Source organism: Cryptomeria japonica, chromosome 5 (genome assembly GCF_030272615.1).
Source record: "Cryptomeria japonica chromosome 5, Sugi_1.0, whole genome shotgun sequence".
In the NCBI taxonomy this organism is placed as follows: Eukaryota; Viridiplantae; Streptophyta; class Pinopsida; order Cupressales; family Cupressaceae; genus Cryptomeria; species Cryptomeria japonica.
Window position 1 is genome coordinate 414065584 of NC_081409.1, and position 26758 is coordinate 414092341.

The 26758-nt window shown below is 37.2% G+C and overlaps 1 protein-coding gene across 8 annotated transcripts in view; it reads right to left on the reverse strand.

Annotated features, from left to right (window-relative positions):
* Positions 1 to 7830, reverse strand: part of LOC131076467 (uncharacterized) — a 76307-nt gene extending 68477 nt beyond the window's left edge. For 2 of the 8 annotated variants that reach the window (XM_058013657.2, XM_058013656.2), the window contains exons 1-2: positions 7379 to 7830; positions 601 to 861 (exon numbers count right to left, since the gene is read on the reverse strand). Coding sequence is in view for 2 of the 8 variants with exons in the window: in XM_058013652.2 (XP_057869635.2) it covers positions 7379 to 7497 (119 nt within the window). In the remaining 6 variants the exon portion in view is untranslated. Of the gene's footprint in view, positions 1 to 600; positions 862 to 3435; positions 3667 to 7378 lie in introns of those variants that run through there. The other 6 variants (XM_058013654.2, XM_058013653.2, XM_058013652.2 and 3 more) reach the window with 6 other exon arrangements.
* Between the last annotated feature and the right edge of the window lie 18928 nt (positions 7831 to 26758).

Below are 26758 nucleotides of genomic sequence, written 5' to 3' on the forward strand. Positions count from 1 at the left end.
AATAAAAAACACAAGGTCATTGCTAGGTTACATACCATACAAATGCTGCCACGAAACTTGTCACTCATCATATTAGTCCAAGATCACACAAAATCCATAGAAATAACTTGCAAATACAACAAATTTCAAAGTAGAGAGAACTAGAAGAAGAAATTGTGAAAACTGAAGTGCAAGTATTAGTAATTGCTAACTGTATTATGCATCATCAAGCAAGTTTTCTAGTTGAACTTGTGAAATTGACAAGTTAACTTGCAAGATACTCACTGAAAAATCACACGAACCTCGCAAGCAAGTTAACTAGCAAGTAACTAGCCCTATAATTTGTCTCACAAGTCTATGAGATTTTGTGTAAGTTAGTCTAAGCAGCCATGTTCTGCCTTGTTTTGTGTATTGTTTTGTGTTCTGCAGTTGTTTTATATAATAAAGAGTGCAAATAATAGAAATGCTTGCAGCAATTATCTAACTCAGAAAATAGACAATATTCAGGAAACCACAAGGCTGAAATATTCCAGATTTTAATTTCATGATTGAAGATACAATATTTCTCAAAAGTATGAACCCAATTGATGAAATGACATTATAAATGTATTTCAGACATACATATAAAATGCAGCAATGAAGAAGTTTGTTCTGGCACTTATAATCAATAAAATGGCTATATAGAAATGGATGCCACTCTCCAAGAACACCTCCAATAACCACGAAGAGAATTGAAATGACAAAGCAGACCCAAAATGCCTTCAAACAGCCACAAAAACCTCCTCAAACCCTAATCGCCACCTTCCCCAATGTTCACGCCACTCCTTGGGCTGTATGGCCAACAATAGATATGGTGCGGCCTCCTAAAGTGCTCTCCAAAAACTGCAAACAATACAATGTCTCCCCTCAATCTCCTTCTGTGAATGATTTCTAATATTATGAACACCAGAAACTGAAAAATAAAGCTAAATCAAATCTCCATTAAGCTCCAATGCGATTTCCGGATGAAACCACCAAAATCCTCTAGATTAAATCTCTCACCAACATGGAAGATGTTGCCTATAAAGGGTTCCGTCCTCACAAACCTTCAAGAAGAACCAATTCTTCCAATAATGAAGTTTATCAAAATATCAATTCCAACATAAGAAATGAGCTCCCAAAAGCTACACCCCATTGCCTTTGCTTTTAATTTATTTGAAACTCACTTATTTCTCCAATGTGGCATCCAAGTCTCAAAAGGGACTATTTACTAAATTTTATCTCTTAACATTTTAATATTGGCACCCATATAATCTTCATCAGAATATTTAAATAACAATAAAGTTAAATCTTTAATTTAAGTAACAATTTAGCATTATTTAATTTTAATATCACTAGACTATATTAAATATTGAGACAATGATATCCACAACTTCCAACCACATATCTAAAAATAGTAACATTGCCAACTAGCTCAGTCGGTCCCCAAAAAACTAAAAATAGTAATTATTGGAAAACCCAACCAAAATCACTTCAAAAAGGGTGTTCTGCACATAATAATCACCAGAGCTCAAATAACATCTGATACTGCCAACCAGCTGAATAAACTCTCTTCAAAGTTCCCCAACCCTAACTGATTAGCCTACAAGGAACAACTAAATAGGCTAACCGTCCACTATGACTAAACTGATAAGGAAGGAGACATTACATTTTTGTGCAAGTTAGTCTATGCTCTAAGTAAATAAAATTTTGTCATGTCCCTATTTTTACGCCATCCTGTTCTACGAGCATTGGCCAATTTTAGGGTTTTCCATAGTTTCCAAACGTACAGGGAGAGTTCCTTCCAATGTTCTCGGTGAGCTCATATCTCAATTTTAGTGGGTTTCAACAGCAGTTGCTATTTACAATAAGTTCTTGTTTGGTACAAATCTTTCTAGGTTTTTCTAGATTAATTCTCTTTGGTCCTCAGAGAACATTGCTATTTATGGTAAGTGTCTGCAAGGAACCGATCTTTCTGGTTTTTTGGGGTTTATTCTCCTAAGCCCCTGAAGAACACTGCTTTATAGTAAATGCTTGCATGGCACCGAATTTTGTGGGGTTTTTTGGTTTTGTTCTCTTTGGTCCTCGAAGAACACTACTATTTATTAGTAGTTGTATGGCACTGATCTTTCTGGGTTTTTCTAGGTTTGTTCTCTTTGGTTCTTGAAGAAAACTACTATTTATAGTATGTGCTCATGTCAACATCAGGCGGATATCATGATGTTGGCACTAGTTGCAGATCTACTACATTGTGCTGGGAGAACAGTAGCATTTAATAAACTGTTAACTTTGACAAAGTTTGTTTTGCTCAAATTGATGAAATTTGTTCTCTTTGGTCCTCGAAGAACACTACTATTTATAAGTAGTTGTATGGCACTGATCTTTCTGGATTTTTCTAGGTTTGTTCTCTTTGGTTCTTGAAGAAAACTACTATTTATAGTATGTGCTCATGTCAACATCAGTTATCATCTGTCAGCTTCAGTTATGTTCAAGCATGATCAGATTTCTATTTTCAATGTCTTGGCAAGTTTTGTAAGCTGATGGATATTATTTCAATATTTACACTAATTTCAATATTTACACTAAAGTTATAAAGTGACTTTAAATTATTTGCTTGAGTGTTAAATAATAAAGTGCTTAGTGTTGACCCCAAAGTTGGACGCCTAGGTTGTGGGGGAAATAAAATATAGGTTGCTTAAAAGCTTATTGAGAGCTTTTTTAAGGGAAATTAAATATTTGAATTTTTTCATGTGCCCTAATTTCCTCCAAAGTCTATAAATTAGAGTTTGGGCTCTCATTTCTTCATACAAAGTTTGCACACATAATAGAATGTTGTTTGAATAAACAAAGGAATTTCTTATGTGTTGTTGAGGACGAAAACCCTCATCAAATACACTAATTCCAGTGGTGAAAGATCCTCCCTAGCTGGTTTGGTGTTTTCACACAAGAAACACATTTGTTTTCACAAATTTTTGGAATCGGGGTTTGAAAAAAATGAAAATATACAAGGTATTTTGATTGCAGATTTATGGGTTTGCTTTTTAGTGATTGGCAAAGATTTTTGGGTGTTTTTTGGTGTTTTCGGGTGCTCTTAATGCTGGCTGTACAACTGAGGGTTTAGGGTGATGCCCTAGTTGCAGAACCTCCTTTTGGCATTAAAAAAAGAAGCTAGAAAGGGTTTAAATTTGAGGATGATTAATCATACAGTTTTCCAAGGCAAGGCCACCAAGATATTATAGTTGTTTAAGGGTTTTTGATGTTGAGAGTCCCTTGTAAAGTGACCATACAAGGTTATGAAGTTGGTTTCATGCTTTACTTGGCTGTAGCAACCTGTCTTCTTGCTGTCCTTTGTTAAAAGACCTTGGGAAGTACATTTGGCATCTTGGTTGAGTAATTTAAACTGTTTGAAAGCCAGTTTGGTGGGAATCAGTTATGTACCTAGTGCCCAGTTTTACTGTTGCAGACTTTCTGAGCATGATTCCAGTTTGGTAGAGGATATTTTCAGGTGTTGGGAAGGCTGCAAATTCATTCTGAACGATCAGGAGTGTTGGGTGCTGATGTGGGGAGTTTCTTTGGCCTGTTTGATGCCTTTGGAGCCTTGCTTAATGGCTATGAAACGCTGTATTTCAGACCTTCTATTGACTGTTCACTTGGACTGCTGCAATATACCTGAAAATGCATGTAATACTTTAGATTTGAGGTATTTTGAATGTGAAGTAATTGGTTGTTCATCATGATTTCACTTCCTAATTTTTTATTTCATTGTAAAGGCAATAAACTCATGAACCATGTAAGCACTTGAAAGAGGATTACAAAATATCAAATCAGAAAAATGCATTAGCAGGGAACCCTTGTTAACATTGTCAGAAAATATAACTAATGCTACAGCAGTGAAAATTCATATCTTATCTTGATTGTGGTTAAGTTGTTTTGCAAAAGAAATAAAAAAATTAGGGGTGTACATTACAGCGGTATCAGAGCTTGTTTTTTCCTGCCTATAGCAGCAAAAATCTTTCGGGCAAAAAATTGGCAAACTAAAAGTATAAGATTTTTTTTTTAAAATCAGGATAAACAGCAAGCAAAGATATAACATCAGAATATAGATCATTTACTTGTCATAACAATTAGGCACCTTGTATGTAGTAGAGGGTCATGCTAAAGTGGGAGTTGTCCATCCATGTCAGTTTTTTCCATGCCTATGCAATCTCAGGCATTGTGTGAGGTTTTGGCTGCTCGGAAGAGATAGTTGGATCAATTAGATGATGAAGCTGATTCTGTTATTGAGGTTTTTCTTAGCATGTTGGAATCTGATTAAAGTGTTCATGAACAAAAAAATTCATTGGAACCCACAACAGAATATTGGGTTGCTGAGTTGCAAGCTGCTGCTGAAGAAGATGCATCCAAGTCTGAGAATGAGGGATTAGGTAATGATGACAGTAGAAATGCCATCCTAAATGTCAAAAAGATTACAAATGAGAGATGCCAGTCGTTCCTAGATAACTCTTCACCTGCAACAATTTACATCAAAGTAAACCTTGACGAGCATCTTCACTTGAAGTCTGGAATATCAAGTTGGGAAGATTGCAATGAAAACCCTCTTGGGAGATGTAAAAATTTAGAAAAGACACAGCAACATTCACATGAAATCAAGTCTGGAAAATGAAATCTCTGAAGGAATGCTGGGAGCTGAAATTCATCCAGAATGTTTGCAATTTCTAATTCCACATCTCATTTCCAGCAGTTAGCATAATGTTGGTATTTTGTGTATTCGAGCAGCTAATGATGCTACACATAATACACCCAGATCTCTTGGTGTATGGAAGCCTATGAAAATTTATTCCCATGCTTGTGCTCGCCGTGCTTTGGAAGCCAAGAGAAAGGGACACCATTCTGGACATGGTAAGCAAGCTGCAAAATGGCTACAAGAGAGGCTAGGCTGCCTACTAAGATTCTATGAATAAGGCAGATGAGGGTTCTGTGGCAACTATTGCGTAAATATAGAGAGGCTATGAATAAAGATAAACACAAGTACCATGACATGTACATAACAGTGAAGGGTAATGTCTTCAAGAATAAATGTGTGTTAATGGAAAGCATTCACAAGTCCAAAGCAGAAAAAGCTAGAGAGAAGACATTATTTGATCAGTTTAAAGCCAGCCGTGCAAAGAACAAAGCTAGTCGTAAAAGAAAGATTGCGAGGGAGGAAAGGTTGGCACAGGGTCAGGTGCTGAAGCAGTTGGAGATGGAAGATGAGTACGTTAGCAATGAGGAGGCCACTGGAGAAGATTACAGTCTGGAACCAGGTGAATCTAGGCGGCCGTTCTGTTGGATGTGGATGTTTTTCAATTGATTGACTCGAGTGTTTGGAGATGTTTTCTGTGGGTCAGAGTAACCTTGGTATGCAGTGAATATTGTCAGGCTGTACAAATCTCTGTAAGCTTGAGATAAGGGGTAGTCCCTTTGGTGATGCGGCTCTTTTATCAGGCCTAGAAAAATACGAATCATGGTATGTCATGAATTTAGCAGGTAAAAGCCCTGTCTCATGTGTGACTGCAGGAGTGTGCTCTGAAGTATGCACGTATCGTCTTGAGCAATTGAAGATTCACATGACTATACAAAGAGGTGTATATGATTATCTTCTAGATGCTCTGTTCAAGGTTGCAAAGAAGGGGAGGACAGGAGGAGGTGACCATGTTGTGTATTTGTTGAAGGGTTCTTCTATGGATGGAGGAGTGGTTTTTAATCCTACAGAGAGTGGTGTTCCTGATTGTGCATTAATGAGTGAGCTTGTAGTAAGAGAAGATCTTTTCGATAAGAGATATTTTGACTCCCTGATCACTTGGGAAAGACTTAGAAGCACTCTTGATCAGAATTTAGAGGAGTTAAAGTATTTTATTAAGATTGCAAAAGCAGGGGACATCAGTGTTCAAAGCGGTTGGATTTCAAGTGGGAGATTGTTGAATGTGGAGTCCAATGGTTGTCTGTTCTTTATCCTCTTCTTCCTGCCTTCTCATTTCTTTGTTGCCTCTTCATATTTGAAGAACTAAACATTTGTATAAATGGAAGTGTACAGATTATGCATCTGACAACAGTGAATAGAAGTTATTGCCTTACTTGTAACTGGATGTAGCCATTCGATGAACCACCATATATCGTTTATGATTTCTGAATCTCTAATGCTGTTTCGAATTCTTTTATCTGCTTTTAATTATTGAGCAATAAAAGTAACAAAATAAAACACTACAAACTTCCATTTTATATTGCCATAAAAATAACAAATTAAAACACTACAAGCTTCAACCACCCAATCAAAAGTAACAACCCTACCTCTAAATGAATGGAGAAATTATTTGCAAATCATAACTTGCAATTTCAGGATTGGCAAACTCTAGCCACACAATGAGATGTTTCATGTTTGTCATTAAAATGCTACACAAATTGATGAGGAGAAAGAGGTGCCTATCAGACTGTATGGTTCCCACTAAATAAGTGGGGAGTTGAGATTAGAAGTGACCTAGAGTCAAAAGGTTGATTTTTATATTGATAGCCCAGCCCCAAACAATATATAGCTGTGACGTCCAGTTATTGTGTATTTATATCTTTCTGCTAAATTTATTATTAAGCATAGCTATTATATATCCTTATATCTTGTTGCTGCGGTTACTAGACATTTAGCAGCTTTGAGTCTTCTGCCGTTATAAAACAGAAAATTTAATCAATTATGTTAACATCTAGAACTGGAATTTAATGTCATGTATAGTAATAGTTGTAAAACTTTCATTGTTCATATCTTTAAAAAAAAAATATTAATTGCTAACACTTGCGGATCCCAAAAACAACGGCTCGCCATACAAAAACACTGGAACATATTTGAAAAGTTAATTTCTTTTAACTTCCGTCAATAAACTCGGGCTATTGGTCTCTGCATTGTCAATCTGCTTTACTTCACATAGTGCCAAAAAATGAGAACTTTTTCATATCCATGAAGACAAATGCAGGGTCAGTGCCCACAAGCATTGCACTGCGGTATATACATTGCAAAGGATAACGTGCCCCGTCAAGCTGCATACGATTGTAGCATGGCTCAGAACATGGTGCCTAAAATCACATATCTGCATGACACACCACCTGTAACTAGCATTTCAGCTCTGCTTAACTTCCAAAACAGCCTTGGTGGTTTGACCTAAACCCTGGAAAAAACATAACCTACGAAGGGACAGTATCTTAGTGGCAGCGTCTGGGTTAAAGTCCTCACTGGTCTGATCAAGAAATTTCTCGCACCCAGATGGCAAACCTTAAGTCTCGACGACGAGAAGTGCTTGACCAGATGCTTATAACAGTTTTTAACAAAACATGGGGTGGAAAGGATTGATAATAGAACCTGTGTGGAAGTGTCTTGAGGAACTCCCATCTGACAGAATAATCGTCCTCCTCATCAGCTCCCTCTAACGACATCTTCTCCGGTCTCGGGCTTGCATTGCCGTTTGCTGCTGACGACATTGTTTTCGGGAAATGATACAAGCCCTTCTTTGCAGCTCGAGATTGACAGTGCAACTGTTAAAGAGGCCTCGATGTTATTGCTTTCACAGTGAGTGCGTACATTCCGGTGGTGCCTTATGGATGCGAAATTTGGGTCAGTATTATTTTCAAGGAAAAATGAATGCAGGCAAGGATGAATGAATGTTTTTAACGACGTCCATAAGGTCGAATAGTTTATGGAATTCACATATAGCTAGCAAAAGAGCATGCAAAGCATGAACAAATCTAAACTATTAAAACTCTTTCTCCTTCTCCTCCTTCATTTTAGATCTTTGCTCAGTAATTTCATTAGGAAATCTGTAACTCTTGAAAACTTTTCTTCGTCAAATAGATTACACAAGGTGTTCACATTTAGTGTCTCAACATTATTACTTTGGATGTGGTGTCATTAAGTCTCCACCACCTCTTGCATGCAATATCTACATCTTTTATCTTCCCATTCCTCTTTGGGTATCATCCATTTCCCAGTTTTGCATCTAAGTTGATGTGAGTTGGTCCTTATTTGAGCAATTAACATTTTTGCCTTTCATTTTATGTCCATTCCTATGTAGTTCTTTTGAGTGTGGTCATGCGTAGGATTGAAGTGTTTGATATAGTATTTTTTTTTTTCTCCTTATTTGATTTGCCCACATGCTTTCTTTGAATTTTTCTTGTACGTATTTTTTTATTTCTCCATTGTTATTTGGGCAATCTTGTAGGTTAATACTCCATTTATTCATCAATTTAATGTTTTGTTTCATCCATGTGCTCTTCCTTCTGTCTAGCTTCTCACTTGCTGCCATTTTTGGCCAGCAATGTATGTCCATGTTTTCTAACCTCCTTAAGTAACTTAGTAGTCGGAACATAGCTAATGCCTCAATAGGGAAAGCCCCCGCCTCCATTAGGACAATCTCATATGGGATAATGATTTAATCTTGAGACTAGTTGTAATTAAATGTTTTTGTAATCTCTCTATTTGCCTCCATTTCCTTGTTAAAGTGTTGTTGCCCCATACCTCACATCTATATAATACCACTGGAACCACAAGAAGCCCAAAAAGAGTTTTCTTAGTTTTCCAATCCCATAATTTCACTCTCTTGTATCTATTTTGGAGTGAGTATAAGGCTTTTCATCCTCCTTGGATCCTTTTTGCGCTACATGTTTCCCAGCTGAGTTTATTGTGGAAATCTAGGCCAAGGTATTTATATTCATTGACCACTTGTAAGGTGTTTCCCTCAAAGACAAATTCTCTATGGACCTTCTTTCTTTTCAAGGTAAAGATCGTGACCTTGGTTTTGCTAGTGTTCACCTGCATCCCCGCCTCTTGGCAAAAATGTTCTAGAGCCTTCAAGTGTTCTTTCAAGTGGAGAACTCAAAAATGCACCCGGACTAGGAAATTGAAGTTAAAAGCATCAATTCTTAAAGAGATTTTTTTAGGGGAGATGACTCAGAAGTTGTGCATCTTAATTTTGGGCTTCTCAAAATCTTACATGGAAATTTCAAATCACTCCCAATATTATATAGCAACTTACTTGGCAAGTCCCCTACTTATAACTAAGGTTTCAAGGCCACATCATCAAATATGATGCCACATTAGCATGCTCTTTGCCAAGGTGTCCAAAAAAGCCAAAAAAAAAGTGAGACCAATAGGTGTGCAAAAGGTGTCTCAATACTTGTGCAGTCGATGTGGCATCACATGATTGGTTTCCTTTTACAACAAAGGGTTATTTCATTCAATTATTGGTACTCATCATCAGCAATAACAACTTTAAAGTCACAACTATTGGTGCAATGTTGTACAAAAAATGGACTTTAATTTAGCAAATATGGGGGTATTAAATCAAACTTCTATCACAACAATTGGAACGCGCTCAACTACTGGGTTCTCTCCCCTAGCTAACACAAGCACAATGCTTATTGAAGAGTCAATGGATTTTGGATCTCTTGATGGAGTTGACTGGTTTTGAATAAACATTTCAAAAATCAAATCTTCTTGAGTAAAGGCCTCCACATCATAAGGGATGAGATCATTCCTATGTCCTAATTTTTGGCCAAAGTCGTGTCTAGAGGCAATATCTCATGAGGCTCAAAGATTCTCACTTTTCAAATGACTAACTTGCATCATCTTTAGTGTGAAATGAGTAGATGGAAAAGCCCAAAAAAACTAGGAAAAGAGAGTATGTGTTTTTTGCACAACACAGATAGTAGAAATAGAAAACACTTTATTCTAGATTGCAATGCATACAAAGATATATAGATTAAATACATAAGTAATTTAGTAATAACATCTTTGCATAATTTATTTAATAAGGAGAATGTTGAGAGAATGGAAGAATTATGTATCAAATTGAATAATAGAATATTGGCACTTACACGAGGGGATTTCATCATTATGCTCCCAACATTTCCAATTTCAAGTGATATATATATTTAGGATGACTAAATTCATCAAGAATTAGTGTTACCCAAAAGGTTCAAGGCTACATTTCCAAGGTCAAAGGCATGTCTAGAAGGTTCAAGGTTACATAATTCATCCTCAATCAAATTCTTCTTACGATTCTAGAATTTGCAATGCATAATTTTCACAATAGTTTAATTTATGTTCTAATATTAGATTTTAGGTGTCAGGTCTTTATCACAATCATATCAATTTCTCTTGACCTCTAACATCAAGGTACATATATATATTGTAGTCATTTTACTTCTATTTTATTTCCACAATATTGTAGTCATTCTACTTTTATTTCATTTCCACATCTAAGTTTGTGTATAAACTCAACTCCTTTAAATAAATTAAATGATTCAATGGCCTTGAAATTTTTAGAGGATTTATTTTTCACCTCTTCATTTTCATCAACTTGTAACTTGAATGTCTATCATTTATGGTCATATATTTTTCTTTTCTCCATTTCATATCTCTGTGTTGTAGTTTTTCTTAATTTTTGTTTTACTCCTTGTACATCTAGTGCTTCACCTAAGTTTTGGTTTGTAGTTAGTTGTCACCTTTATAATATAGCCTATCTTGGTTTGTACTCATTGTTAAATCCTTTGATGTGTCATTTTACAATGGATAGGCATGATTTATTATTCCTTCTCATTAATGTGTATACCCCTTCATGATGACTTGATACATAGTGATTGCATCTCCATATTGTTTTCTCCTTTGATATCTTGTATTTCTCCCCTTGTAAGTTGTGTGATTTTTATGATACACTTATGTTTCACAACTCTGATTAGGATAACTTTGATGATTCTCATACATGAATGTACTTTGATGAGTTTATTTTACTTGCATGTATATGATGTTAAGTCAAAGATTAATTATTGCTATAAATTTTGTGTTTCGTGTCTTATAATTGTTAGGAAGAAAGGTGTTGTACACCTTTTCATAATGTTTATCATGTATTATTTATTTATTATGTGTGTTGCTCCTAGGAGACGTGTAGCACATAGACATTTCATTTGAAATATCCTTGGAGCCACTTGATGAGTTGTATTGTAACATTGTACTATTATATTCTAATTATTTAACATTGGGAAAATATATTTAAAAAGTGAAAACTTAGTGCCTAATATTAAATGAGGGGACAATAGTTTTGTGCTCACATGGTTGTGTGGCACATGGTTTTACTCTACCACTAGTTGTATTTGTGTCATCTTGAGTCTATAAAAGAAAACACATGTTTAGTGGTTAAGGGTGGTTGGTGATCTGGGCTATCATAGTATTGAGTCCTTTGGGGGACTATATTTGTGGAGCATGGCATGGGATGTGTGGATTTATGCTTGGACACATGATAATGCATTGAAGGGCTTGATGGTTTTGAAGTATTCATTGTAGCTCTGTAAGTGCTTTGTAGTGCATTATGGTTGAATAATACAATGGAGTATGGATTCTTTTGGAGGTTAAGTTTTTCCCTCATGAGGGTTTTCCCAAGGTATATCTTGTGGTATATCGTGGCTTGACTATTTGATCTTTACATAATGGTGATTATGCAAGTTTGTATGCATGTTTTCTCTCATGGTTTACATAGGAAATGGATTAAACAATTCTAGGTATGAGCATTTTTTCCTAACAAGTGGTATTGGAGCTTTCATGGTTGTTTCGGAGTTAAACCCTAGCTTGAGTGGAGAAGGTGCAAAGTAGAAGTCATGGCTATGCATGAAAGGATTGAGACATTACAAGGTATGGAACACACTTGTAGGTTGTTTTATTGCAGATATGAGGGTTTTGGGTTTGTTGTTATGATGGGTTAATTGCAGATTTAGAATTTGGAAAATATTAGGTCAAATGGGTTTTTTGTATATGCATTCATATGAGGGTTTTGTGGGAGAAGTGTTGTAGATGACCTTTTGATACGAAATAGACCTCACCAATGAATCCAAGTTGGGTGAGCGATGACTTTTGTCCTACTTTGGCCACAGTTTAAAAAATACAATTTTTTTTATTTTGATAGCCATACAATAACCAAAATTATCTACAAGGAAAAAGGAGAGATTAAAAAAAATATATTCCATCAAATTTTTACTATACCTACAAAAGAAAAAAGAAAAAATGAAAAAAATAAATAGTAGGACCAATAAAAAAAAAAGTTCTATTGAAATACCCACCCAACCCCCTCGCATTGATGGACCAAGTACCATCGATAATGGCCCTGCCACCATGAGGTGGAAAATAATACTAGCGTCCAAATTAAACTTGAACCACCATTTTAAAATAGAACTTTTTTATTAAATGTTTTTCATATATTCATTTTGGAAATCAAATAAATCTTCCCTTTCAACAATTTGGAAATTAAAACAAACTTTGTAAGGGGGTGGATCTAAGGCCAACCCCACCCCTCCTTATAACTTTTTTTTTTAACTTTGGAATTAACTAGCTTGAGTAAATTTTTGAAGCTCACCAAAGTGCCTTGTATAGCCAAATTGGACATGTTCTTCAAACAAGCATAACTTTCACACAAGATGTCAAATTTTCAACTTCTTATACTCGTTAGATAGCTTGTTATGAGCACTACGCATTGGTATAGGTTTGATTCCATGATTTTGTTGTTTTGATCAATTTTTATGGGATAGAAGCCAAATATTCTCCTTTACACAGTTTTAGCCATATCTTTTGCATATGAAATCAATTTTTTCGATTTGGAATAAGCATTGGAGAGCATGCTCAATCTACTACACAATTGTGCTACTAGTTTATCAGTTTGATGAGTTTAGAGAGTTGTGTACTTGTTTGATCACTTATAGGTGCTTGAGATTTGAGGTGTGTGTGATCATCCAGACAAGTCAAGAGGCAAAACCTTGAGGAAGTGCATTTTTTATGAGATATTTATGATGCTACAATTGATTGTTAGATAATGCTTCCTAGCATATGTTTATAAGTATTTTTCAGAGATGGACATTGATGGTGACAGGTACACAGGTTGTCTTTGATTTGAAGTCATGGTTGGACATAATTTGAGACTTGAAGTCTCATATGAGTGATAGTTGAGTGTAGGTACAAGGTTGGTGATGATTATGGTGGCATGGTTATGCAAGTACACTTTTTGCATTAACACAACATGATTATGTTTGTGGTGATTTGGTTTAGTGATATGAGGTTGTTTTTATCTCTTTGATGCTTAGTTGGTTCCTTGACTATGGTAATTATAAGTGGGCATGTTCGGTAAATCAAATCGGATGTTGATGTGGTGTTTGAGTCATGTGGTCTGTAATGCCCCGCCAGAAACCCTAAAGGAAAACAATACAAATAGGCAACTAAAAGGGCGTAAATAATTTTTTTTTTGTAAATTAAGTGCATAATCATATCAATAGCACGTTTAACGACACAATGAAATTATAACGTATGATTTCCTAAGGGTTACCAATGAAGATTAATTCGTAGATTATATTAACACCCCGGTTAATCCAATTGTACAGCTAATTAGGAAAATTAAATGCTTAAGATAAAATCTACACATACATCTAAATTCCATAATGAAAGAATCAAATTACTCCAATGCATTCATTTCCCATAGATCATATATACAAAAGATTAAAGCAACTGAATTAACATACATTCCAATGATTCCCTTTTACAATATCCATAAATACATGGTCTCCAATAATACCACGGATTACAAAGTTACAATATCAAGGTTACATAAAAGTTTGATACAATGACCACAAGGTCTCAATTGAACAATGATCATGAATATGAGCTGGTACATGAACCACGAACCCAGAAACATCAACAAAGCCCTTCCTCACCTGAAGATACATTCCAAAACATCCGATGGGAAGTGGCACTACCACCCGACCATGTGATCCCGAAATGGAACCACCCCACTGTGCTAGGAGATAGTAGAAAACCCTCAAGCAAGCAAAGTAAGACAAATACGAAAGAACTACAAGACTCTGCAAACATCCATGTGACTCAACTCACAAACACTAGTGACTCTAAGGAGAAAGTGTCATCGCATAACTTAAGATAGATACCATGGTACAGCCTCCATAGGTCCCGACCCCCATCTCGGGTTATCCTGGTAACCTCTCCCAAACCTCTGGTTCTAGCTAAGTCTCATGCGGACCCTACCAATCCTTTCGTGAAGACAAGGTGGTAAGTTTGTCATTCCAGGCCTTCTCGTAACATTATGAGCCTTGTACTAGCACTCACCTATGCACGAGGTACATTATCTTAATTAATATTTATCTCACCCATCCCAAATCAATTATTAGGTTATCACTTTTTAACTGACTTTCGACGGTTTATCATGTCATCCACTTTGGGCACAACCCCCGCTCGAAAGCCACTCTCTCTCATAGGACACTACAGGAAAGGTCTCTCTACGAGAACTCTATGGCAAAACAGACATTCATACCTAATCTTGACAACCACAGGTGAAGGATACACAATCACTAACCCAAGATTGACCATTTGGACAAAACACAATGGCTCACATCAATAAGGTTATACAACAGCACCTGACCAAGGAGATATAATAACATTGGACACAATGACAACTCAACCAGAATTGCAACGAAATTTAAACTTGATTGGAAACACCATTTACACAAGATCCTAAAATAGTTAATCTTTTCTTAAAACAGCCAAATGCATAAATAGCTTGCAATTTAAGATTTCCAGAAAATAAGAATTACAACTATATTAATACAAATAAATCAATGTTGTCATTTGTTGAGAAAAGAGGTAAATGATCCAGGACACATGGGAATATAGAGAGCTTAGGCGATATAAACTTATAATTTTAAACCATAAGAAATGTCGATATTTCTTAGCAAAAAAGAAACATATTTGCAATGTTACAACTTTCGTAACTTCTATCATGCTCCCTAACAACTAACCTTATAATATAACTAAGAGATTAAATACCCCTATTCACTACTATAGCAATTAAATTAATTAACATCTATTTCTCTATGATTTTCATTCCTCTATTTCAAACGATTAATAATACATTTTCAATAAACAACGATATAAGCAAAATCATATAAATAATCGTAACCTATATCTAAAACTTCCAATTTCACACTTCCTTAAATAATAACCAAAATCAAAAGAAATTCCGACCTCTTTGTAAGCTTGAGCTAGTTTGTGAGACTTCTGACGCTCTTCTGCCAAATAGAACTACGCCTTGCTTGCAAATCTCTCTCCAATCCATCCTTTCACTCTATTCTTAAAACAATTCTCTTCTCTCTTTCTTCGATACTATAAGAGTATCTTCTCTATTCCCTCTACTATTCTCTTCTTTCCTTCGTGAGTCTATCGTTTCTCCTTGCTTGTGAATGTGTGTCTTTCTTTTCAATCCTGCATCTCTATTTTTTTCTAATCTTTTATTGTCCCCCCTCTCTCTCGAGCTCATACCGCTATTTATCTTACTATCCTCCTATGTTAGCTGCTATTCTTCTGGCTTTGACTCAGAGTTTTTAACCATCTCGGTAGCCACATCTGTTAATTAAAATAGTTTCAATCCTATCAAAGATAGTCCACATGTCGACCAAGCTTTGCAAATATCATTTTAAACCTTAATAGGATTTATTACTACTACTCCACGTTGAAGTGTTCTCTTTGAATTCTAACTAATGTTTGATACAACAACAAGTGTTTGATATAATGAAGATCCACTATCTCACAATTTCTGTAGTTTAGTAGATGATACCGTTTCAAGACTATTGACCTCCTCTACTAACCTATCGATAGCATGCAGAGTTTGATTTGATCTTCAAACACTTAAGTGTTTGTCACTTGCATGTTTACCGCTATTGTTGCCAAGTATCTGCCATGTTTGCCTATGTCAATGGATATCGACATGCCAACCCTAGTCTGTCGTTTCACTGTGAGTCTTGGTGCCAGGTTGACCTCTTTTCATTGGTTCCTCTGTCATTTACTAGCAATCGTGGTTTTCTTTCATTAAAAAGGAAGGAGGGGTGGTTAAATACCTTTGTTGCCATGTCTCTCGGTTTGTCCATAGACCATCGACTTGCTGTTCACTGCAGTCATGGGATTCCAAGTCGACTTTGTCGCTTACCGTGGGCCGTGGGGTGACGAGTCGATTAGTTACATCGGCTTCCCTATCGGCTCAACCACCATTTCAATAACTGTCGAACTTATAACCCGCCACCTTTTCAAATATGATACATAATAATTACATGACTTTAAATATATGATATATTCAAGAAAAACCTAATAAAATAGGATATATATATATAATTCCAAATTATATATGTGCGTATTCAAAAACATAATATCTTGAATTGACGAGATTATCTAATGATAAAGTAATCATTTAAGCATAGTTTTAAAATAAATACACATAAATAAAAGTCACCTTCGTGCCTATAATATATAATTCTAATTTACGTATATGCCAATATTCATAAACATGTTTTATGAATAATTATGTTTATATCGTAAAACAATGATCGTATAAATTTAATTTACAAATTCACCTCAAAATATATATGTGTGTGTGTGTGTGTGTGTGTTCGATAAAATCAAGGTTATTAACTACCAAATATATTTAACTTGCATCAATATAAAAACGATCATTAATAAAGATGTCTTTCTTTACAAAAGACAATAATCATTCGATATATGGTACGTTATGTCCTAAACTCTAATTTATTCAACTTCCAAATAATCATATTAAAATAATCAATATAATTAAACATGAACCATATTTACCTACGTATATATATATATATATATATATATATATATATATATATATATATATATATATATATATATATATATATATATGATCGAGTCCTAATATACATATAAAATACGTATAATTATAGTATAATTTTGAAAACCAAACATTAAATATAGTTTCAATAATTTACATACTTCTACACAAAAGACGTTAAATCATAGAGTCACTATTTAATTCACATTATCAACAATTTTTCACCCTTCATAGACAAATAAAACATAACATGCAATAATTAAAATCACTTAACACACAAACTGAGCAAACCTCAAGCAAATACTCATAAAAGATCAAACAACAAAATACGAAGGTCGAACAAACTGACAGGACGACCAATTGATGACACTCACACGAGTGTAACTGAATAAAACAGGGTCAACTACTATCTCCTCCACTTCCATCGGAAAATATAAGGCACGCTCATACCTGTGAAGCTAGGTGGAGATGATACCCCGTACCTACCCGGTACTTGTACCTGTAATATCCTGCATCATCGAACCACGCATGCATATATACAATATAGAAAACATGGCATACACACCGATGAAGGAGAATCACGACGTTCCCTGTCTCACTGAAATGAGTGAAGGAAAATTGTCCCCTTGCATCCAATACACTCGCAGACACACAACACATAATTCCACGTTGCATAGATAAAGTGTCAATACATAACAATAATCCATAAAATGCCATAAATCACAAGTACTGAAATAATGCAAATAAATTATGCATCTCATATCCAAATAAAGCATGAAATAATGTCATATAAGTCTGAATAACAAATCATGGTAATGTATCCACTGAAAACAACCAATAATAAAATATGAGTCCAAACGAGTAGGGGTACTACATGGTCTACAGGATTGGTCTCTTTGATATCTCAATTTGTAGTTTAGTAATATGATCATGAGTTTGCATGTTTCAATGTTTGACCTATGAGTTATATAGTTGTGTGGTTGATCACCTATTCTACTGCAATGGGATGACTCACGTGTGGACTATCTATATCCGTCAAGTTTGATTCAATGGCTATGCAAAATTTGTTAGTTGGCCTTGCCTGTAGTAATTAGTGTATTGGTATGTTTGCTTTGAGATGAGAGGTTGTATGATGTTTATAGTACTTGGATAGTTGGCATTGGGACTTTTAGCATGTGGATTATCATGGTCTCATGATAACTCGATTATTTATTGGTTACGCTTTCAATGGGAACTTTTGTTAGTGATGTAATGATGGTGTAGGATTGACTCTTGTTTGGCGATTTTTTGGTGGTTGTGTGTACCTTATTAGCATGGAGAACTTGTTACACTTGATGTTATTGACTTTATCAGATGTATGTGTGTATCTACTTGGATGATCTTCATTTAGGAGATGGTTGTCACAATTCCATGTGTGACTCAGTATCATGGTTCAATGGGAGTTGTCTGCAATGACATAAATTCACCATTTGATGGTGAATGATCTTCTTGAGTGTTGCAAATGTTTGGAGGATCTCTTGATCGTGTTGTTGCAAAAGGGTTTTTCATGTATGTGTAGGTTCACTAGTAGAGGATAGTAATCTTTATGATGATTAAGAATGGTTAACATCTTGGAGCCATGGAGGACTCTTGGAGTCTTTGGTTGAGGTGTGTTTTATGCTTTCATTTGACATGTTTTCATGGTTTACTATTGTGTCATGGTATACTCTTGATTACTAGTTTAGATTTTTGGCATGGTATATTTATTTGATATGTTCATACTAAGCATGTGGTCTCCTAGAAGGAGACAGTTAGATCATATTGTCATGTTTTTGTTTCCATTTCTCGAGATTGGAGCTTTGGCAGTGATCCTAGGTGGTTCTCTTTGTATTGATTACATGATCATTTGCCTAATTACTTCATGATGGTGTTATGTTGCATTTGGAGTATGGCATATTTGATCGATTACAGGTGCTCATGGATACTTGGAGAGATAGGTGATGATGGTGTTCTCTTGTGATTAGAGACTTTTGTTGAGATGGTTTGTAGTTTCAACATGAAGACCAAGGACCTTTCACCTGTTTTGGACTTGAGAGGAGATTGTTGTTAGAGTGAATAGGTATGTATAGGTATGTGCACCAAGATGTGGTACCAAAACAGGGTCTTAAGATGCCACTTTTTAAAAAAAATCAGCAAAGTCTAAACTTCAACAACAAATTGAACATAGTTGCACTCCAAATTTGAAGATGCAACAATAATGAGAGTTGTAGTTCTTTGAATATAATTTTTAAATTACTATTCTTTTTAGAAAATGGTGGAGATTAAGGTTTTCAAAAAGGGGGGCCACAAAAAGTGATCTTGTTTATCCAAAAAATATAACATAGCTCCCAAAGAATTTTGAAAATCACTCTAGTGAGAAATCAACTAACACCATGTAGTTTATGCCGAATTTTTTGGCTAATTTTTTGTTGAGTACATTATTTTTTACTATTTTTCAAAGTAGGTGCATCTTGTAAAATAGAAATTTGAGCATGTCCCCCCACTAAAATTATTGAAAACTAATAAAAGATAAACACCTTTTTTTTAATGTGTAGAATGGAATCTAGTTTCTAAAAATGTAATTTGTTTCAAAATTCAATCAGCGAATAAAAAACTATACCCAAAATAGCACATGTTAGTTTTTGACAAGAAATGGTCACACTAACAAAAGAAATTAAAGAAGAAAGCCTTAACAAAATCAAGATGTGAAAAATATTATATGGTTGGATAGCTAAGAGAGATATTAGCATCACTATGGTATTTTTAATTTGCATTGAAACACGTGCAAACCTAATGGAGAGTACAACCAAATATATGTTTGAGAGAGGTTTTAGATCTCTGTGAGTTATAATGTGGATTCTAGGTTTTAGAAGATCATATAAATTTTTAGATAGTCAAATTTTAGTAATCATCATGCTCCTATCAACATTCTTTATCTTTCTATCTCACTCTCTTTATATTCCCCAAACTCTAGACATATCTCTCTCTCTCTTGTTTCTTTCACTTCTCTCTTCCCTCTCTAGGTCTCTCCCACCCTCTCTACCTTTCCTTCTCTCCTTACCCTCATCTTTGTCCCTATCTCCTTCCCTCTCTCTTCTTCTCTCTTCCTCTCTAATCATTTCTCTCCCCTCCCTCTCCATTATCTTGATCACTAATTATGCCTCCCATCCTCTCTCTCCCCATCTCTAGGTCTCTCCCTCCCTCCCTCTTTACCTCACTACCTCCCCCTCCCTATCTCATTACCCACTTGTCTCTCCCCCTCTAAGTCTCTCACTTATCTATCTCTCCCCTTTCTAGTTCTCTCCCTCCACCACTCTCTCCCTTCCCCCTTACCCCTATGCCTTTATGAACTCTCTCCTCCTCTCCCTCTCCCCTTGCCTCTCTATCTCCTTCATTCCTAGGTCTCTCACTCCCTCCCTGTTTACCTCTCCATCCATACCCTCTTACTACTCTCTTTGTTCTATTGTCTCCCCTCTTCTCCCTCCCTCCCTCCCTCTATAGGTATCTCCTTACCTTTCTTTCCCTCTCCTTCTCTATCCCCCCCTCCTTACCCTCATATCTATCTCCCTCCACCACTCTTTGTTGTCCTCTCCTCCTCTCTTATTCTCTTTCCACTATCTAGATTTCCACCTCTCTCTCTCTCTCTCTCTCTCTCTCTCTCTCTCTCTCTCTCTCTCTCTCTCTCTCTCTCTCTCTCTCTCTCTCTCTCTCTCTCTCTCTCTCTCTCTCTCTCTCTACAACTCTACAATCACACACCTCTCTCTATCCCCCTCTATCTATATCACCTTGTCTTACCTCTCTTTACCCCTCTAGGTCTCTCACCTATCTATATGTCCCCTATCCCTTTATGAACTCTCATTATATTCTCTCTCTCTCTCCTCACCTCTTTATCGCATCCTTCTATAGGTCTCTCACTTCCTCCCTGTCTACCTCTCCATCCATCCCCTCTCACTCCTGTCTTTTTTCTTTTGTCTCTCCTATTGTCCCTCCCTCACCTCTTTAGGTATCTCCCTCCCTTTCTTTCCCTCACCCTCTCTATCTCTCCCCTACTTATCCCTATATCTATCTCCCTCCCCCACTCTCAATTATTCTATTTTCCTCTCTTATTCGCTCTCCATTGTCTAGGTCATCACCTCTTCCTCCCACCCTCTCTCTCCCCTCTCTAGGTTTCTCCCTCCCTTCCTCCCTACCTATCTACCTTTTCATCCATGTCTCATTACTCACCTCTCTCTATCCCACTCTATTTATCTCACCTCTCTCTCTCACCTCTATTTCCCCCTCTAGGTTTCTCACCTAACTATTTGTCCCCTCTCTAGTTATCTCCCTCTCTCCACCTCTCTCTCTCTCCCCCCTCCCTCATATCCCTTTAACAACTCTCTCTTTATCTTCTCTCTCACCTCTCACCTCTTTATCTCATCCTTCCCTAGGATTTCCTCTTCTCCCTCCCTCCCTTCTCTAGGTATCTCTCTCCCTTTCTTTCCCTCACCCTCTTTATCTCCCCCTCACTCCTTATCCTCATCTCCTCTCCCTTCCCCATTAATTCTTATTATCTCTCTCTCTCTCTCTCTCTCTCTCTCTCTCTCTCTCTCTCTAGGTTTTTCCCTTCCTCCCTTTTCACCTCTCTACCTCTCCATCCATATCTCATTACCTACCTCTCTCTATACCCCTCCATCTATCTCATACCTCTCTCTCCTCATCTAGGTCCCTCACCTCTCTCTCCCCCTCTAGGTATCTCATATCTCTATTCGCCTCCTCTATAGTTATTTCTCTCCCCACTTAATACTCTCCATTAATGAACTCTCATTTCCTATTTTCTCTCTCCCCTCATCTCTCTATCTCCTCCTTCCTTGGTCTCTCACTCCCCCCATGTCTACCCATCCCTCCATCCACTCTTACTCCTCTCTCTCTTGTTCTTATTTCTCTCCTCTCCTCTTCTCCCTCCCTCTCCTCTCTAGGCCCCTCCCTCCCTTCCTTCCCCTTTCCCTCTATATCTCCCCCTCCCTTCTTACCCCCATCTCTCTTTCCCTTCCCCAAGGATTCTTATTCTCTCTCTCCTTTGTCTAGTTCATAATATTTCCCTCCCACCCTCTCTCACCCCCTCTCTAGGTTTCTCCCTCCCTCCCTCTCTACCTCTCCATCCATATCTCATTAACCCCCTTCTCTCTATCTCCCTCCATATATCTCACCCATCCCTCTCCATATATAGGTATCTCATACCTCTATCTTCCCCATATCTTGTTATCTCTCTCCCTCTCCACCTCTCTTTATCTCATATCTCATATCTCTACTAAGGCTTAGAGTTTAGGGTTTATCATTGATGATGGATAGTTGAGGTTTTACCTTTGACTTCCTCCCTGACTCCTTCCCTCAATACCTTGCATTCCCCCAATACCTTGCATTCCCCCCTCTCTATTCTTCTCGCCCCCTATCTTATTATTTCAATCCCCTCTCTCTTCATTCTCTTGATCACTATCTTTTTCCCCCACCCTCTCTCTCCCCCTCTTTAAGTCTCTCCGTCCCTCCCTCTTTACCTCTTTAATTCTCCATCCTTTTTCTACTTACCCACCTCTCTCCTCTTTAGGTCTCTTACTCATTGTCTAGCTCTCCTTCCCTCCCTCCCTCCTTATCCCTCTCTTTCTCTATTTTATCTCTCTCCTCTTCTCTCCCCCTCTTCTCTCTAGGTCATCACCTCTCTTCTATTCTATCTGAATTTATCTAGATATCATCCATTTCTCTCCTCATCTAAGTCTCTCACTTATCTCCCCCCCTCTAGGTCTCTTACCTCTCTATATATCCCCTCCCTAGTTCTCTCCTTCCATCTCCACCTCTCTCTCACTCCCTCATTACCTCTCCCTTTATGAACTCTTTCATTCTCATCTATTTATTCCATCACCTCTCTATCTCCTCCTTCCCTTGGTCACTCACTCTCTCCACCCTATTTCCTAAAACCTGTAACCTAAAGAATGTATATGCCCTAAACCCTATACCATATAAATTAGAAGGAGAGGTAATGACCTAAAGAGAGAAGGGAGGGAGAGAAGGAGAGACAAAATAATAGAGAGAGAGGATTAATAAAGGATGGAGGGAGAGGAATACATGGATAGGGTGAGGGACCTAGGGAAGCATGAGATAGAGAAATGAAGGGGGAGAGGGAGAGAAGAGAAGGAGAGAGTAGGGTAAGGGGGGATGGGTGAGATACCTTTAAGGGGAGAGAGAGTGGTGAGATAAATAGAGGAGGTGAGATAGAGGTGGTTAATGAGACATGGATGGAGAATTGGAGAGGTGGAGAGGGAGGAAGGGAGAAACCTAGAGAGCGAAGAGAGAGATAGGGTGGGAGGGGGAGATAATGACCTAGACAATGGAGAGAGACAATAAAAGAGGGAGAGATAATAAGAGAGAGTGGGGTAGGGAGATAGATATGGTGGCGAGAAGGGAGGGTGATATAGAGAGGGAGAGAGAAAGAAAGGGAGGGGACACCTAGAGAGGGGAGAGAGAGGTAAGAGAAAGAGTGAAGTATCAATACAGACAATACCCTCAACCCTATGTATCATAAACTCTATACCATAAATATTGTAATCTAAACACTATACCCTAAAACTTTTATCCTACAACCTATTACCTAAACCCTATAAAAGGGAGGGAAAGTTGATGACCTAGAGAGGGGAGGGAGAGAGAAGAATAGAGAGAGGAGAATAAATAAAAACAGAGGGTTGAGAGAGGGAGAGGTGGACATGGAGTGACTAAGAGACCTAGAGAGGGAAGAAATAGAGAGGTGAAGGAGAGAGGAAAGAAAATGATAGAGATAAGTTCACAAAGAGAGAGAGAGAGAGAGAGAGAGAGAGAGAGAGAGAGAGAGAGAGAGAGAGAGAGAGAGAGAGAGAGAGAGAGAGAGAGAGAGAGAGAGAGAGAGAGAGAGAGAGAGAGAGAGAGAGAGAGAGAGAGAGAGAGAGAGGTGGAGTGGGTGTGAAAGAACTAGAGGAGAGAAATATAGAGGTGAGAGACCTAGAGGATAGGGAGAGAGGGTTGAGAGGCCTAGGGTGGAGATATAGAGAAGGAGAGAGGTGGAAAATGAGATATGAAGAGAGAGGTATATAGGTAAAGATGGAGGGATAGAGAGACCTTGGGATGGGAGAGAGAGATTGGGAGGGAGAGCTAGTGATCATGAGAATGGAGATAGGCTAGAGAGAAACAATAAGAGGAGAAGAGAGATGGAGGGAAGCAGGGATATATATGGAGGTAAGGAGGGAAGGTGAGTGAGAGAGGGAGAGAGGGTGGGAGAGACCTAGAGAGGGGAGAAAGGTAAGGAGATAATAGAGGGAGATAATAGGTTTAAAGATTGGGGGAATTAAGGAGGTGAGGGGAGAGAGAGAAGTAGAGAGATTTAATAAAGGGAGAGAAGTAAGGGGTGATGGAGAGAGAGGTGGAGAGGGGAAAAATAGAGAGGTCAAATACCTAGAGGGTGAGATAGAGGTCAAATACATAGATGGGGAGAGAGAGGAGAGAGACAAATAGATGGGGATATAGAGAGGTTATTAATGAGACATGGATGGAGAGGGAGGGAGGGAGAAGCCTGGAAAGGGGAGAGAAAGAGGGTAGGAGAGAAAGATGACAACCTAGACAATGGAGAGAGAGAATGGAAAAGGAGAGAGTAGGTGAGGGAGATAGATATGGGGGTAAGAAGGGAGGGGGATATAGAGAGGGAGTGAAGAATAAATGAATGGAGAGACCTAGAGAGGGGAGAGACGTGAGAAAGAGGTGAGAGAGGGTATCAATATGGGCAATAATCTCAACCTTATATACCCTAATCCCCATACCATAAATCTTGTACACTAAAACCTATACCAATACCTTCAACCCTATACCCTCAACCTTGTACCTAAACCTTATATCCTACACTATATTCCCTAAACCATATACAAGGGAGGGAGATGAGATGATTGATAAGGGGAGGGAGAGAGAAAGTGAGAGAGAGAAGAACAAAGAGAAAGAGAAGGATAAGGAGGAAGCGAGGGAGTGGTAGATAGGGAGTGATTGAGAGACCTGGAGAGCATAAAGGTAGAGAGGTGAGGGAGAGAGAGAAGTTTACAAAGAGAGGAGGGCTAGGGAGGTAGGGACAAAAGGTGGAGGGGGAGGTAAAGAACTAGAGAGGGGAGAAATATAGTGGTGAGAGTCTTAGAGCATAGAGAGAGAGGGTGAGAGACCTAGGGGGAGAGGGAGAGAGGGATAGAGAGAGAGGTTATTAATGAGATATGGAGGGAGAGGTAAACATGGAGGAAAGGAGAAATTTAGGGATGAGAAGAGATAAAGTGGGAGAGAAAGGTAGTGATCGAGAAACTGGAGATATAGGGGAGAGAAACAATAAGAGAGGGAGAGAGAAGAAGAGAGAGGGAGGGGGGCAAGGATAGAGATGGGGGTAAGGAGGGAAGGTGGGGTACAAAGGGAGAGAGGGCGAGAGAGACCTATAAAAATAGAGGTAGGGAGAAAGTGAAGGGGAGGCATGTAAAGAAAGAGGAGACATGTAGTAGTGAGTGAAGGGAAAGAGATAGAGGTAGAGAGGTAGTGCTAGATATCGAGGGGGAGAGGAGAGAGTAAGGTAGAGAGAGGTAGAAAGAGGACATAGAAAGAGTAATAGAGAGAGATTTATAGGTCTAGATTTCGGGGGAGATAAAGAGAGTGAGAGAATACTGATAGGAGAATCTTGATTACTAAAATTTGACTAAGTCTAAAAATAATATGATCTTCTAAAACCTAGAATCTACATTATAACTACTAGAGATCCGAAACCACTCAAAAAAAATTCCAATATATATATGAAATATAACTTAAAATATTGAATTATACTTTTAAATATTATTTTTTATGTAAATCTTCTTCTTTGGGGATTGGATCTAAATGTGTCCAAACCATAACATTTGTCAATTCACAACGTCTCATTGAATTTGTCAATGCATAACATTTGGCGAGTTCCAAATTTGACACTCACCAAATTTTAAAAATACACTTTTTGAATTTGGTGAATTCCATATTTGGCACTCACCAAATATTTTGCATTGGAAAACACCAACCCTTTGGGTTGGATGACCATTTCATGCCAATGATGCATTTTTATGAAAAAAAAAAAAGTGACATCTTTTTAGTACAACATCTTTGTGAACTCACCCTTATATCTCTAATCATATAGTGTTGTGCCTTAGAAAGCACAATGTACATGCTTGTGTTTGTTCATAATTCATTTACCACAGATCTCCAATCTTCATATCCTCTTACACTATGTGATGATGATTTAATTCATGATTTCTATTATACATTTAGTTCTCTAGACCTCATTTATATTGACTATGATTCATTTGATACTATAAACACCTAAAATTGTCTTGTCATAATTAAATAAATATTTTATTTATTTAATTATTTTATCCCAAGCCTTATATTAATTAAATAGATATTTATTTATTTAATTAATTAATTTATCCTCTTCTAGCCTTTCCCTATTTAAATAAATTTTTTATTTATATAATTGCTCCCACTTCCTCTATTAATTAAATAGATCTTTATTTTTTTACTTAATTCATTAGCTTTTTTCCTCCATGACACTTGTCATTCATCTCTTGATTTTATCCTAACTACTCCCTTCATATTTTGTTATTTCCTCTAACTACCCTTTAATCCTAGCTGGCCATTTATCCTTTCACCTCTTAATCCTATCCCTCCATTTTCTAAGGCATTCTCTATATAAGAGGATTCGTTCATCCTTATCAACCATAATGTGTCAACTAACCAATGTGACCAATCTACTTTCATGGGATCAAGAAATCAAGCGTCTACACAACCACAATTTGTTCTTTGTTGAGATCTTGTGCATAATACAAAATCTTAGAGCAATCATATCAAACAAGATCAATGGAGATAGGAAACAATGGAGATCAAACCCTACTGAGCATGTGAATGGTATAATATTTCTATTTTGTTGATGTTTTGCATCTTTTAGTTCTTCATTGGTTTATGGTGGATTCTAGTTAATTGTAGAACTAGGGTTT